General features: G+C 37.5%; 1 protein-coding gene across 1 annotated transcript in view; it reads right to left on the reverse strand.

Moving 5' to 3' along the window:
• Positions 1-571: 571 nt before the first annotated feature.
• Positions 572-17,262, reverse strand: part of LOC107187914 (KN motif and ankyrin repeat domain-containing protein 2) — a 31,099-nt gene continuing 14,408 nt past the window's right edge. The window contains exons 4-9 of the mRNA XM_015576118.1: positions 7,892-8,007; positions 6,614-6,694; positions 5,521-5,760; positions 3,105-4,354; positions 1,091-1,688; positions 572-1,018 (exon numbers count right to left, since the gene is read on the reverse strand). Coding sequence (XP_015431604.1) covers positions 572-1,018; positions 1,091-1,688; positions 3,105-4,354; positions 5,521-5,760; positions 6,614-6,694; positions 7,892-8,007 — 2,732 coding nt within the window. The remainder of the gene's footprint in view (positions 1,019-1,090; positions 1,689-3,104; positions 4,355-5,520; positions 5,761-6,613; positions 6,695-7,891; positions 8,008-17,262) is intronic.

Raw genomic sequence — 17,262 nt, forward strand, 5'->3', positions numbered from 1 at the left:
ATTCTCGTACTGTGACCTTTGTTCTATATACGAAATTCCTTTTGTACTTTCACACAGTTTCTAGTAATTAAGAATCAAATTTTGAAAGTGTCTATTACATCACCGAACTTTCATACTCGTGACATTATAATATAAAAATCTATTAACAACGAAGGGGGGTCTTTACTCTGATAGCACCTAGAAAGAAGTTTCAGTTTACGCGAGTCCCTTTTATACCGATACAACGCGATCCTTACGAATCCATTCTATGGACTAGCGTTGCAAAACAACACGTTCAAACTTCCCGCGAATAATTGTATACAAAGTTGAGCAGTTAATCGGACATCTTAAATTAAAACGCTGGCGTCAGGGGGATAATGAACCGTTAGGCAAGAATATGATCGTTTATCCAGTAGTTAACACCTTAAAGTATTGTAATCGACGATACAGACTAAAAACACGTTAGCAATAAATATAGGAAACACGGGACGCCGATTGTATTATTGCTTAGCCGTATGATACGTATATGGTTGAAAACTATATAACTGCGAGTACTGTTAAATGTCAATGAAAGTCTTTCAGTGTTCGCGAATTATTTAGCAGAATATTTGGAGGAGTTTAGTGAAACGGTTGACGAGTGAATCCTTCGGGATGGAGCTGGGCTTACCGGAGCCGAAGGAGAGGGTCCAGTAGGCGTTGTTGGTTTGGACCCTCTCCTGCTGCGTCTCATTGACGAATAGGGACTTGTGCCTCGATTTACGCGTTCGTGGGCGTATAGTAACACGCCGATGTCTCGATTACCCGCCTCTAATGCAATTTTCAAAGCGGAACTACCGTCTATGTCGACGATTGATGGATCACAGTCTGGGTGTGCAAGCAATAATCGCACGATGTCGGTGTGTCCGTGTTCTGCGGCGCACATTAAAGCCGTACTGCCGTCTTCGTCTTGAATGTTAACTGCTGCTCCTGCATCCAGAAGTAGTTGAGTCATGTCTTTACGACCATGAGATACTGCCAGCATCAAGGCAGTTTGACCATGCTGAAAAAAGTGCGTACAATTACATAAATTGTCCCTTTTTATAGATAAATTATGGTTGTATAGAATGCTCACCAATTTGGCTCGAATATTCACGTCGGCCAGCTGGAACAACCTGTTCGCCACAGAAGCATGAGTGGAATTTCTGACCTCTGCGAGTGCTGCCAACATCACAGCTGTGTAACCAGCCATATTTGCCTTATTAATATCGCAAACTTTAGAGTCTAAAAGAATGGACACAACATCAAAGTTTCCATGAGAAACTGCATAATGCATAGCAGTATTTCCACTAGAGTCAGTCATGTTAACAATGTATTCCAATAAGGTACTGGAACACTCTTCGAAACAGTCTAAATAATCTTCTACTTCTAGGGGATTGGCATTCACTGTGCTAGAGATTTTGAACCACTCTTGCTGGATGATGTTAATGGCATTTTTCATCTGATGGGAGATATTCTTGCTTGGCGACTTTTTAAGGCTGTCGTTCAAAACCTTCATGGCAGCCTGCATCTCTTTGGAAGGTTCAACCTTCTTTCTAGGTTTCTCTTGAATCGGCTGGAACAAGGCAGACTCTGGTAGCTCATGCTTCTCATCGTTGTTCGCTTGCTTCTCCACCATGTAGATTTCCTCAGACTTTTCATCTTTCCTTTTTTCCCCTTGCAGTTGCTGGATACTATAAGAAATTAAAAAAACACAAATAATTTCGTAAACAAATACTGAAAAAAAAAACTGAATTTGGCTCAGCTCTATTATTAGCATAGTAGATAAATTTTAATAACTGAAGCTCTATTGTAATGAAATTCGTGTTACACTATTTCAGTGACTTAATTTCTTACGGTCTCATTGTTTAAGGACCTAGGGATATTGTTTTGAGGAAGTAATTACCCTTTCTCAACGAAACGAGCAGTTGATACTTCGGTGAGCTCGGTATCATTAACAAAACGGGTAGGTTGTTGTTGTTGCTGTTGCAGCATCGATCCGTTTAGATCGTGTACGCGAGTTACTCGTTCACCATATCGAATTCACAAGAGATTTAGGGTACACTTTCTCTCTCACTGACCTCCCAGGTGTTATTTACAATCTGACCTCTGCGCACCGCTTGGAAAACACTTATGACGCATCCGACGCGCAACCATGGAGTCGAATAAAACCAACAACCCCCCTCCAACATGAGCTCGTTATTCGGCATGTGATGCATTGATCGAAACGACATTTTACCGAGCCACCCCTAACGTTCACTTTCCACCCTGTTGGTGACAGATGGCGTACAGAGTGCTTTCCCCTTATCCGTATCAAGTGACCGTAAATTAATTATTAAAGGTAGATATTTTCTGATGGTTAAAAACTGGATTTGAAATTTTATATATTAATAGTAACATCATCAATGAACTTTGTACATATTTGGTAACTATTACATTTACAAAACTGTAATGCAATTGTAGGAAGGAATCAGAGTTTTTATCTACATAATGTTTCTACATTGTAAAAAAGTGTGATTTGATTGATATGGGTAACTTATGGGACCAGTACATTCTGTTGATTAAGTTTGACGTAATCAAAATCCTAACATAGAAATCTTAACACATTTGCTATCAATTCTGGAGATAGAATAATGAATTACTTTTTATGTATAATAATTTCTTTATATTATTTATCATTCCTTCTTTTATGTTTGTAGTGCCTAATTAAGAAGGTACATACATTGTTCCGAATGGAATATGGGAACATTGGCGGTAGCGAACGTATTAATCCTTCGTTCTTTTTAATAATTATATAGGTTCATTTTATTGCAAGACTACTGCACTAGTAACTACTGCAAAAGTAATCCTAATCTAAAGCACTAAAAAAGAAACGAATTTTAAAAGAGTATTCCATATTTCGTGAACACGTTCATTAATTCTGTTATATACTGAGCACAATTACCTTCCTTCAGTATTCAAACCTCCTCAAATTTGTTTATTCAATTATACTCCAATAATTAACAAAAATTAAAGCTAAAAGAATCAATTGCTTTGGAGACCTAAACTGATTCCGATACACTTTCACAGGCAAGAAACTACACAGTGACGATAATAAAATTCGTACTAACCGATTGCTGTTTTCATACTGCTCCTTATTATCAGAATCGTATCTGATTACCGCAACAGCCGGTATCTTCGTGTAAGTATCCTGTCGCTTGAACTGCCTCCTGTGCTCGATCGAGTTGTTCAACGGTATATGGGACGGCCTCGGTATCCTCGAGACGAGATTCGTGTTCTGATGATTCATATTATTCTCCGCGTTATTTACAATCTGTTTCGCCAAATTCTTAATAGTCTCTTTACAATTATCGCAATAATTCGCCGCACAAGATATCGAAATGTGTGGTTTCACCGATTCCCCGACCGAAACATCGGTGAACTTCTTTTTAATCGGCGAGGTACCGAATTCCCGTTTCTTCGCCGCCAGACCGGAAGTGTCGGTGCTCTTCACGCTCATTCGTACTAAATCGTCGACCATTACGCCAACAGACTTGGTGGTTTTCCGTTTGACTTTCGTATCTCCGTAATTGAACGAATAACTCCTCGAGTTCATCGAGTGCAGGGATATCGATTGGGCGGCGAACGGATCGGGACCAACCGCGATGGTCCTTGTTCCTGGACCAGTTCTAACCTCGATACCGATTTCGGACGTTCTTGGTTTCACCGTTACGCCTACGTTCGCCCTCATTTTGTACGGTTCCGTCACCTGGACGAACTGGTCCCTTTTTTCGATAGGTCTCGGCGGTTCTGGCGTGCATTGACATCCTCTGGACATCGTGTCCTTGATCAACGTACTTTTATAGATCCTGAGGGCATCGTCGACGATAACCGCGACATCCTCTTGCGTCAGAATGTCTTTCATGGTGAGAACAGTGCAAGTTCCGTGAGATCGTTTCTTCGTTTCATTCTTCGTCACCACCGGAGCGATATCCTCGATCACGTACTGACTGAACACCAGGTCCTGCAATCGGTTCCTCGTGTTCACGCCAACGTCCCGTAGCTTCTTCGCTTCTCTGACCAGCTTCGGACTGCTCGGTGGTATCGATTCGGTTTGAAGTGGGCTTCTTCTCAACCGATCTGTCATTCTCATTGCTTCGGGCGCGATGTCCTCGTACATCAATTGACTACGGGTTAACGTCGATCTCCAACTGTCCCGCGAGTCGCTCGAGTAAAGCTTGCCCAGGCTGGAGGACGTCTGATCGAGCATCGAATAGCTACGGTCTTGTATTTCAGGTACGATTTCTTCGATCTGCAATCGACTCCTCTGCAGCGATTTTATCGGGGTGCTCGTTATCATGCCGATATCTCGAGTTCGAACCTGATCACGTGGACATGTACGTTAGGATGGTTAACTAGCATTTCTATTGCGTTGGCGGGAAATAAAGGGAGAATAATTGACACTATACACAGTAGTCTGGTTCGTAAGTATTAGGAGATTTGTGCTGACTGCAAATATTTTGATGGCCCATATGGATTGTACATAGCATTGTATATTAGCAGAAGTATAACCTATTGGGATTAATCAATACCTTCCATAATTTTGAAATATTTCTTTGTTAATTTTTCTTATGCATTCAGGAAAAGTTCTAATACTTATGGACAAGAGTTTACCATACTTGTATCAAAACCTATTGACCACAATTTCATTTAATTTCTCAAAGTATGATCATTATCACTGGACCAACTAAGAGGACAAGAAGAAAAAATTGGCGTAATCTCAATATCTTCTGTAGTTTAAAAATGTTTCGTTGGTTTCGTGTTGTATTCGAGAAAAACGTCACTACTTATGGACAAAAGTTTACCACAATTCAATATAACTCCCTAAAGTATAATCTATATCACTGAATCAACAAATAGTTCATTAAGAAGAAAATCTACATATTTTCTAATTACATCTGGCGGAACAGTAGCCTGCACTACATTCAAATCGGCCATTCACTTCCCGCCAACTTCAAATTTTCACAAACATCAACGCTCCTTTAACTTCTCTTTCACCGAGCCATCAATTTTACACAACTTCCTCTCTAACGAACTGATTCTTCGAAATTTCCCCTGTTTTCCATAAAACGAAAGTAACTTCATTTTTAAAACGATCTTCCCTGCAATCTATCCAAAACTTCTAACTCTATCAAGACACTAATATTATGTATACATTCCGCAAACTGTCCGTTAAATCCAACAACACAGAACAATGCACATTCCCAGCACAAAATACGTGACTAGCAATCTATCAGCGACGTTACAACGAAAGGGGACTTTCTCACCGGGGCCCGATGCTAATTCCCCCGATCTCTTCGGTAATTAAAGCTTAGGCCCGACTCCCCCAACTCAGCCTATGCAAATTCTTTGCCTCGGTCCGTTGGAACCGGCCATTCCTAACAGTTTCACGAGTTTCTCCCGCGGAACAAAGCAGATCGAACCAGACGATAGAGAGGAACCGACTACCGGAAACGAAGGGGACGAAACATGGGGGTTTCCTATTACCTGCTGGTGCGAGACACCGACGTCCCGTGTCATCACGCCGCACATCGTTCCCGTGTCCCGGGTCGGGACAGTGGTCGTCGTCGCCGCAGCGTTCTTCAGATTTCGCAGGGTGGCCCGCTGTTCCGAGAACGACTGGCTACGGTGCCTGTGCAGCGTGTTGTTGCAGGCGCCCGTCTTGCTCAGCTCGTCCACTTGTCGCAGGAGATTCCGTTTCTCCTCTTTCAGCACCGACACTTGCACCTGCAGCCGAGCGTGTGAAAGCAGAGTGAGGAAAAAAGAATACATAGTTAGATGCCATAATTAGAGCGGCGACGATCGTTTCGCTGGGGGATTCAGATAAGATATTGTTTCATGATAATGATGATGGTTTTTTGCGGTTTGTTTTTGCGAGGGATTAATGTTTTAGGTGATACAAAAAGCAGGTATTGAATAGTTGGTTTCGAAAATATACAGGGATTTAAATTGATCCTCTTGAATGTGTTTGAAATTATTTGGGATACTGGAAAGTGTTTCAAACAAAAGTCGACGATTGTTTCGTTGGGGGATTCAGATGGGGGGATTCAGATGGAAAGTTGAAAATTTGTATTTTTTTGAAAAACAAACTTTTCGAAAACTAAGGGTGCTGGTAAAAAACCATTTGCAGATTCGTATTCAGTTTAAAAAAATCTATAAGAACTGTCTATTAAATGTTAGAAGTCCGAAAAGAAGTTAAAATTTGTTTTTTATTGGAAAATCGGTTCAACAAAAATTAAATCGTCACTAAGGGGTCAAAACACGAACAGAAGAATTTACCGACAAATCCAATATCTGTCAATAAGTCAGACAACCTATCATGACAAGACAACACACAGTACTGTTTATTTCTTCTGACATTCAAGTCGTTCCTACAAGTTACGTTCACGAGTCAAAGACTCGGAGGGACTGACTCAACGGGTCGACCCATTAATTACGTTACGATCGCGGGTAATTATCCCTTCCTGTCGGAAGTATCGCAACGGAAAAGAGTATGGGATGACTCACGGCGGTGGATGCACGCCAAGAAAAACGTTCGTCCGATTCGATGCACAAAATTGCACCGGCGCAGAGCGTTTACCTGTAACATGGGAATCGCCTTGACCTGTTCCTCCAGCTCCTTCATCCGTTCCAGCGAGGCTGCCATTTGTTCCCTGATGTTCTGGAAAAATATATCGTCAGTGTCTTACTATCGTCAACGTTTCCTCTCGTTGATGATTGGCGATTAGCCTCGATTTTATATACAGAGTGAGCAAAATAAAGGGTTGAAGGCCCTGAAGTATAGATGGATAGTAAGCACACATAACTATAAAACCACCCTAAAAATTTTAATTTTTATATATTGTGGTTAAAATAAAAAAGGAACCAAGTATGCTATATCTGGATATAGCTTATATGCTATAACCACGATATATAAGGATTGACAATTTTAGGGTGGTTTTATAATTATGCCACGCAGTGTATATTAACAAAGGAAAGAATATGAATTATTAGATCACGAATATCGTATTTAATTGGGTTCTTGCTAGTAGATTTCTGTACTATATTCCGTCAGGAATTATACAAGTTATTTAAAACAAAGGGTCTAAAGTTTTTAGGGGTTCATAGTACTCACCCAATGAAGTAAAATTTTTCTAGTCAATATAGGTTCTAAAATCAATCCCTTCGGTGTAAAATTAACTTTTACATTTACGAGCGTTCGATATTGCGAGCCTCTTCGCGACATGTTGAATGTAAACAGAATTGGTTTAGAAGCACATTCGTTCGAGTTTGTATGATAACAAAGGCAATACGAGATTCGGAAGGAATATTTGAAAATGTACGGTCGATTTGTGTTTTGTATTGAAATGGAAGGAATACATATATGTATATGTATATACAGTGTGTTCCACGAACTCTGTCCACCTGAAATATCATCGTTATTTTAAATAATACGCGAAAAGGTTACGAATAAAAGTTGTAGGATTTAAGGCAATACAAAATATGTTAATAACGGTTTCTTGACAGGTGGATGCATAGAGGGGATATAGAGGTCAATTTTGTTTTCTTAAATAGAATATCCAGCTTTTTATGCTTGATTTCGATGGAACAGTGAATTCTGAGTATGAAAGCATTTATCCTTAAATTTACCGTTTCTGAGATATTCGATTTATCTTATTAATTTCGTCATGAAAATATGTTCGAAGTGTGAACAACGTGCAATCAAAATAAAAATAAACTTCTGTATTTTTCATCGAAGGAATTCATTTTAGGATCCATGTTGATTAGACATTTTTTAATCCAATTGATAATTACTACAAGCCTTGGGCCCTTTTTTCTGAACACCCTATAGGCATTATGTACTTGTTGCTCTTACTACCTGTAGCGCGCCCGTGCTGAGATTCGAGTTCCCGCTGCCGACGCTCGCATTGTCAAAGTCAGCCGCGTGCTCGACCTGCGCGTTGTTCTGCATCGGCGTAACTGCGTTCGTTCCATCTGCAACATTTTTTGGAAGAATTCTTTTATTCATACTAGAAATTCTTCGAGGGGATTTTAATGTAAAAATAGGTATGTTTTTCATGTATTTATTTCTTGAATGAATCTTTAAGTTAATTGTAGTGTAGGTACGTGTGCATGATAGGTGTGATGCATTAATAGATTTTAATTTAAGTTAATGGAACGTAGAATGCAAGGCAGTTTAATTAATTTTGTAAAATGTAATTTTATGTAATGGAGTGAATTGGCATTGATTACCTTTAGTATGTATATCTGTAGGAATTTGGTACATTTTATTGGTTTTATGAACTGGTGCTTGAGCTATCGAATTGCAGAGTTCATGGAAATTTTATGGATTGATTAATGAAGTTGTATTAAGTATCTTTAAATACATAAAGTAAATACTTCTCCGAGTCTGAACTTTGCACAATAATCTACGGAAATGTGAATTCAAAGTAAAGATTACAAACCTATTAATTAAAATAGTCAGACTGTGAGAAAAAATAATGATTGTATTGAATATGTGATTTACTGAGAGCTATATTTAAATTTTTTACTTTTTCTTCTGAGTATGGGATTTGTTTGCTTTTGTCGATAATAATGAAATAGTATGATGTTTAATGCGTCACCCTGTAGATTAGCAGTGTATGCTAGAATAGTAAGAATTATGACAATGTAATATAAAAATTAAGTTTCTTTTACTGAAAAATTTTTTAGTAGACTTTAGCAAATAGTGTAAATATTATTAAATGATTTTCGTTTAATAAGAATGACGTTCCGTTTCCACACAGAAAATTGACAAATATTTACAAAAGTATTATACAGTATAAATGTGGTAACAATATAAATTCCAATACGTGAAATTTCTGGGTTAATCAACTGAACACATTTCAATATAAAGGCCATCGAGAAATCACATTTTCAACAAAGCAATCGATAGCATATATTAACATTTCAATGGAAGCTCACCTCACGAATCGTATTTGTTCCCATTAAATAATAAACGTGCCTCTACAAAATGATTCAAGGTATACATCGATGCAAATATTTAAACACAACAGAGACAACATGGCGTGCAAATGAATCTTTACATAAGAAGAAAACTCTCTGACGTGTGATGTTTCCTTTACCATCTTGAAATAAATAATGCAAATCCCTGCAAGCGTTTCCGCGCGATTTCAACACTTGTCATTTAGTTGATACAGAAAAAAATGTTCGAAGCTGAATAAATAGTAGTATGTGGTAACAAAATTCCATAATATTAACCCCTTGCCTCATAACGTCGAATGGATTTAATAAACATGTATATTATTCATTTTCTTTGAGTCTCAGTAAAATACTCTTTCGCTGGTATTAACATTTAAGATTTAGAGTAAATCTTACAATTTGCTATAAAAATAGAATTCTTATTGTATCTGGGAAATTATTAAAAATAAAGTAAATCTTAAGAGTGTAGTAGTAAAAAAACTCGTAAGGCAAGGGGTTAACTGTGAATTGAATATCACTTTTTGTACGTGTCAGTGAGATCTTATTACGGGCCACAATTAACCCACCCGTGGATTTGATAGTCTAGTACGCTCAGAAGGTCAAGCACCGTCCACAAAACGATTTAGGCCTTCAGTGCAGGCTAGGTCTACGTTTAAATTCATTTTGATTAATACCCACAGTTCACAATGATGTTCGTATTGTGGACGGTGCTTGACCCTTGAAGTAGAGACCGTCAAAGCCGGCGATTGAATCACCTATGACTATGACCCATAATAAGATCTCAGGCACACAGTGTACACTATACACACAAAACGATATTCGCCTCGTCGCTACTAGGGCTGGGACTTCTTGTCGAATTATTCGGTATTCGAATATTCGAATACTTCAGTTTAATTCTTGACGAACATCATTCGAATAGTATTCGAATATCAGAGTATCCGGATAGTTTTCGAATAGTATTCGAATATCAGATTATCCGAATATTATTCGAATACAATTCGAATATTTAAGTATTCGAATATTATTCGAATATCAGATTATCCAAATACTGTTCGAATATTTAAGTATTCGAATATTTAGCTATTCATTGATGACCCTGCCATAGAAACACAATGGATAACCACAAAAAAATTAGGTTTAATATCTCACGATTATATTCAGTGTTATCAATGGGGTCACAGGTGACCTGGCCATAGGAACGTGATAGTTAACCAACTGATCAAAGCGAGTTCAATATCATCGACGGGTCATCGGCGATCTGGCCTTAGTTTCAAGCTTTAAAACTTGATTTGGTAATTCACAATTGCGTTCAGTGTCATCAACGGGTCGTCGGTGACCCAACCGCAACAATTAATCTCCATAGATGGACGGTTAATCCATCAAGTATAATACCGCTTCCGACTACGCAACCCTCAGGAACAATGTCTCCCAATAACTCGTCGGTCACGTTACGCAACCCGTGTTCACCTGCGTCCATTCAATTTTTTAAATTGATTCTTGCGTAAGGCTCTCTGCCCTCTGACGCCATTAAACCACACGTCGGCTCGCCAGACAATAAAGAAACACGCCAGACATCACGGCGTTTTTGATTCCATTTCGACGGTCTATCGTGACACTCGGCTGGTAACGTCAAAGGATTTTCCTGCACGAGAGTAACAACACTCGTCACGCATGCGTACGTTCCTACGGGGCAGTTTTTAACCTGTTAACCGTCCTGACTTCCCCCTATCGCGAGCATCTGTATGCACGAGCGAAATTACAGTCGAATAAAACTGACCTGCCACGTACACGAACGCTACCCGCCAGGTATAAACGCAAATATGATGTAATTCGCGTTGACACATCGCGTTCGGTCACGAGACGTCTCGTTTCCAAGTTATATACTTGTATTAATAACTTGATGAATTCGGAGCACTTCTGGGAATGACGTTGATTACGGTGGTTTACGTGAATACACACGCGATTTTATTGACTAATTTTTTTAAATGGGAATGAACCCACGGAAGGCGAACGTTTTTTGATGATCGAATGGACAAACATATTTATCTATCCCTAGATTATAATATATATGTAATTATTGGTGTCAAATAACTTACAAATTTCTATAAAAAAAAAGTACAATTAAGAATTAAACATTGCCATCGGATTAAATTGACCAGAATAGTGTACGAGGGCTAATTAAAAAATAAAAACTGCATTGAGTTATTCTAGTATTGACTTAAACAACAGTATAAAATATGTCTCTTCATAAAATAAAAAATTTAACACTGTTATATCACAGTATTGTCTACCAACCTCAATTTTCTACTATTTCCACTGTACGACTGCTCAACAACTTTGCAACTCACATTTCTAAAAGCGAGGCTTCAACATTTTCTACTGTTCAAGAAACAATCTCCCATCGCCGCAATAATCGGCCGAATCATCACTCGTGAAAGTCAAAGCAGGCATCAGCAGCAGCCTCTTCCTTTTTCTCTCTTCATTTTACAAAGCAAATCCGCGGCGATACGTGGATCGAATCGGCGAAATTTCTCGCGAGATATTTCCGACCGATTCTCCGTAATAAAGTCCGTACATTCCCGATACGATCTAACATTCGTGGCGAATTTCTTAATTAACCATCAAGCGATTCGACCGCCTCGAGAGTCTATGTATATACAGTGAGAGTCAAAACTAGAGATGGCGTGAACAACTACTTGTGAATCACGAATGATTTTTCATGATCGTTCCTGATTGGTGCAGAAAAATAACAGTTGTTTACACGCGACACATAACCTGTATATTTTATAGTAACGACATCGAAACAAAAATTCGAGTTATATCGTACGAAGTGAAGGAATAATTAGAAATAATGAAGAATAATGAATAAATTAATGATTATAAATTATAATCTACATGTTACCTAGCAAATCATTTTTTGCTCACACAGACTCCTCTCGATTATTGTCCGGCTTATTCTACACGATTATTGTCCAGGCGTTATTCCCATCACTGGGGAAGGCAGGCCGTGGAACCTGTCAAGCACATAGTTTGTTGCCCCTCAAAAAAAACCAATTTAAAAAAATTGTTTGCTGGAAAACACTTTCATTCCAGTCAGGTCCTACCTCCACAGTCACCAGATTTCATTGTAATAGAGCATCTATGCAAAATGTTAGATTCTAATGTTTTTTTTTTTTTTAATTTATTGAGCTATTTACAATCAATTCTCACAGAGAATTATATTAACGTGGTGCGATGGCATGGGATGCAACCTCCAAGGAGGTTACTTAGATTGAACATGTAAAGATTCTAAAGTGAGGGAAATAAATATGAATGAATCCTATACTTTCAAAGTGTCTACTCACTTTTGACTCTCACTGTAGATACGTGAACGTCTCGTTCGAATTTTCTTCGTTGCTTTCTATTGTTTTCGCCCAGAGAACAGAAGAGCGTGAGGAAACACGGGTTCCCTGGTATCGTGTTCGATAATGAATTCAGCTTGTTTGGTCGCCGATAATGTATCTGCGTAATTACTTTCGACGGATCACTCGGCGACAATGGGGCCAAGCACATCGCAGGTAATACATATGTACATCGACACTCGACAATATACATGGGGGACAAAAGTATTCACACACAAATGAGCTTTTATCTTTAAATGTTTTTAGCATAACAATAGGTGAAAAATTATTTCCACGAGAATATACATTTATTGAAAGCTAAGTTATTCTAGTATTGACTAAATCCCTTATTTTCTCAACTTAATTGCCCCTTCGTGGCAAATTGACAATAAAAAATTAATATAATGAAGAAATAAATAGATAAATTTGTGGAGTCTTTAAAACAACAGAAATGGAGCATTAGCTAAAACTTGCACACGACAGAATTACATAATTTGTTATGAAAAAAATTTGTCAAATTGATGCAAGGGATAGATGAGGGTTAACCTCGTGTTATAGTGAAAATAATAAAAAAGAAACAGGGAAATAGAAAATAATAAATACTTTTGTATTACGTTTGAAAATTGTATGAATCCTTTTTTTCTTCGACTGTGGAGTGGAGGAGAAAAATATTCGTATAGTAGTGATAATGAATAAAGATGTATTTTCTATGTTATTGATTTATGACCCAAGGGTGGTCATGAAAATGGGGATTTAGATAAAAATCTATTTAATCCAGTGACAATTCTATTTTTTTACTGTGATCTTATTATCAACAATTTAAGTGATTACTATAATTCATGTTTCATGTTACTGACAATTATGTAGTAATGGGAATTCAATTAGGTCTATGTATGATACATGAATATTACTACGTAAATAGATACGTTTGTGTCTGACTGTATGCAGATATGATCAAACATGAATGAAACTGATCTGTCAAAGATTAGACAGTGATAAGGAATGTGTGTACAGACATTGGTAATAACTAGACAACGGAAGTGCACGTAAATTCATGTGTTTGTAAAGTAATATAAGAATTAAACAGAAACTGATGCTATCTATTAATCGCATTAATAAGTTGAAAGTATAATAAAAGTCTCATCGCAGCAAATTTATTAACGTATATGTATTTCCTTAGATTCTATTCCTAAGAAAGTGTTGCAAAATATGATAAACCAAAATTATACCCCCAAATATGACTCATTGTCAGACTTTATGCATTCATAGCTTCCTTGATTTTTCAACAATCATATTTCTACACGACACAAATCTTTACTCTAAAATCCACTTATTATCTTAACACTAAAACTATCGAAGATGAACGTGGTTATACCACGTTGATAAAAGGGACATTTTGTTGAAAATATATAAATCAATAAATTAACGAAATTAAAATCAAACTAATTTAAAAAAACTTACATTTGCATAAACATCCATATTAAATTCGATAGTAATTGAATTGTGCAAGATACATAGTTCACAAGCAAATTCGTTTACTTGAGTAGGTACCGTACAGTACTCAATGCAATACTGATACTAAATTCCATTGATAATAGAAAAAAATTTGACTCACTAATCGAATGCAATGAATTGAATCTTTTGTTACATACTGATTCGATTAATAGTCATAAGTACGTATTCACTGGTACTTGGCCCCATCGCTAGTTGACAGTGAATTCTGTCGTGTACCCGGAGACAGATCACCGCGGCGATATGCAAACGGCGCTGCGGCGATAATTCACGGTAAAAACATGACCCCGAAGAGGAAAATCGCGTGACGCAAGAATTCGTTATCGTGCCTGTTGATACGCCACAGAAAAGTACACGCGCTCCGAAGCGTACGCTACTGTCCTCGGTCAAAAGTCTGGGCATCTAGCTAGATTTTCCGCGGCAGGAACGTTCGTCTGCGAAAGAACGGTCAACCCTTACCTGGTGGAAATTTTATTACCCGAGCCGTTCAACTGCCAAAGTGATTAACTAGAAAGAATTTATTTTTAAAATTTGGTATTACTGTACAATTTGGTCTGTTTTTCCGATGTTTTTTATACTTTAATATGTTGAAAGGAGCTATCTAAAGAGGCAAAATATCATTTAAAAAATATTGGAAATGAGTGTAAGTATCTTTAATTTGTTTTTTACGAATCTATCTTGGAATTAAAAGTACTTATAATTGTTCGAGACGTTTTTCAAAAATCATATTTTGTCTTTAGATAGCTTCTTTTATACCGACCGAATACTTCATTATTACCTAAAATTTATTTTCGGTATAAGAAGTAAATCACTAAACTTCGAAAAAAAAAAAAAAATATATAGTTGTTACTTTGGTTTCTAAACAGTTCACATATTACACAAAACTTATTATTATTTATTACACAACTAGTTGTTTTGCATTCTCATATAAGAAACCACCGAAATAAGCAAGCATCTATTTAACTACTATTCAATAAAAATAAAATATTCTAAAAAAATTGATGGGGTTCCTCGAGCCTCATCTCACCAGTTCAAGGTTAAGGTCGTTGTGTACATGAAGTAGGTGAAATTACGTCTAAGCTCACGTTTGTGAAGTAATTATTTACGTACACACGTCTTATTGTCTTGACTTCATTACTACAAAATTAATGTTTTTCTATTCAATTATACTTGCTTTTGTTAAAATAATAAAACAGAATCTTCATTAAAGACAACTGTAATTATTACTTTATTTTTAATTCAATAAATCAATGAAATAAAATTTTCTCTAATCCCGATTGCACTAAAACAGTTTAGGAAACTCGAAATTGCAGTAACGTCCACATTTTAATAATAACAAATAGAAAGGAACAAAAGCAAATTATACTGTTGATTTCTATGCACAGTGTATGCTGTCACACAATGTATTCAAATCTACAAAATATACAAATGCTCTTGTTCCTCACTGCACGTCAACAAACCCGCGCGCAAGATCAACAGATAAAAAAAAACGAAAGAAATAAACTCACGGAACTTCCTCTTCGCCTTCATCTTGCAGAAGGGAATCCTTTTCATAATAAAATTCTTCACCCCCATATTGGCTACCTTCTCACCGTGCACTTTAAACAAAACAATCCTCACGAACCACAAAACACCACAACGATCAACTAAAAACCACTACGTAAATTTTAATCTCACTCCGATTTCGTTGATCAACCTTCAAACACGATCCAGGTTTAATTAACAATCGATTAAAGATCGACCACGGTCACGCAGGAACCGTTAGATCCTATTCGAGGCCGTTAGACGATCCACCTCGTCCAGCTTCGTTCGTTCGTCGTCTCGTCGTCGTTCCCCCAAAAAAGATCGATAAATCGGTTTCTATTTCGTATGAACCATTCCGTTTAAGTATTAATTTTTCCAAGCCATTAGAACAGCGGATGATCGATCGTGGGATCGACACGATCGCGCCCCCGTCTGTCCACGGAGGACGTCTTCGGTCGGTTTTTCGTGCATTCGCGCGGCAGGCGATCGGTTTTACCGCGGCCACTGTTTGCGTTTGACTGTGACGCCGAACCTCTGGGCTATAGCCAACCGGGGCTCCGCTGCCACTCGCGGCGAGGTGAATGGAGAGGGGAATCCGTGTGCCTCTTCTGTTCTTTGCCCGGTGTGCTCGTCGATTTCTTAATCGGTCGCTGGCAGAAAGAGACAAAATAAAAAAGTCACCCTCTCCCCTTCGTACACGGTCGACGGAAGTTTAGCGCCGTTTTGGCAACAATGTGCCCGCGATCTTTGATAAACGGACAGCCTTGAATCGGATACAAACGGTCACGTCTTATCGCGGGTCGCTTACCGACTGGGAAGATCATTGTAATCGCGGTTTCAAGACGTCAATGCAAGGAATTTCGTCTATTTGGGGATCACTTTGGTTTTGGGTGTTTTTGGGTTGGAAGAGTGTTGACAGCGCGTTTCATTGATATAATTATATTTGATGAAGTGATTAACTCTGGAAAATTTATATTTAAAATTTCTTTTAATATTATTTAGAATTTTAAAATTATGCAAAATTTATTTTAGATGTAACAAGTTAAGCATGAATTCAAGCGCTTTAGCACTGATATCCGAGGAGAATTCAAAAATTGAGGTAGTCACTGTGGCTTGTGCATGGTTCGATTATCTATAGATGCTAAGAAATACAGTAATTAACTAGAGACTGTGTAATGTACATTGAAGAAAAAAATATTCATACACTAGTGACGCTTATTAGGAATTGACAATACTATTTACGCTGTAAAATTAGATTAAGAATGATTTACTTCCAAGTAAACTAGAATAAGTTAGTATTATATTAAAGTAAAGCTTGATGAAAATCATTTTTAACCTGTTGTTACACTAAAAATAGTATTGTCATTTGATGGTAAATGACGTCGTTAATATAGATACTTTTTTCTGCCATTGTATTTGCTCATCCATATTCGATTAACTTTACTAAGAAATGTACCAGACTTTTCGAAAGAACTGCTTTCCATCACAATAAGCAACTTTCACGGCCGTGTACTGAAAATAAATTTTCAAAGAGAAGTGTAAAATGAAGAAGATTAAATTATTCTTCGATGAGACGGAAAATAATTATGCGTGTATAGTGTATTTCCTTTTATCACTTGAGTGCGTAACTGTTCGAACAGAATGGAAGAAATATACACTGTTTACTCTCTGGGAACATTGAAAAATCTGTGAAATCGACACTCATTAATTAATTTAATTATGCACAAATGCAAGCATCAAATACGATAATCACATAGAGCGTTTTGTTTCTTAATTTTTTTCGATGATTGTACAACAACCTCATTTAAAATTGAAATTGTAAAAGTATTTGATATTGTGTTGATATAAGGTT

This window comes from Dufourea novaeangliae, unplaced genomic scaffold (assembly GCF_001272555.1).
Source record: "Dufourea novaeangliae isolate 0120121106 unplaced genomic scaffold, ASM127255v1 scaffold16, whole genome shotgun sequence".
Classification (NCBI taxonomy): domain Eukaryota; kingdom Metazoa; phylum Arthropoda; class Insecta; order Hymenoptera; family Halictidae; genus Dufourea; species Dufourea novaeangliae.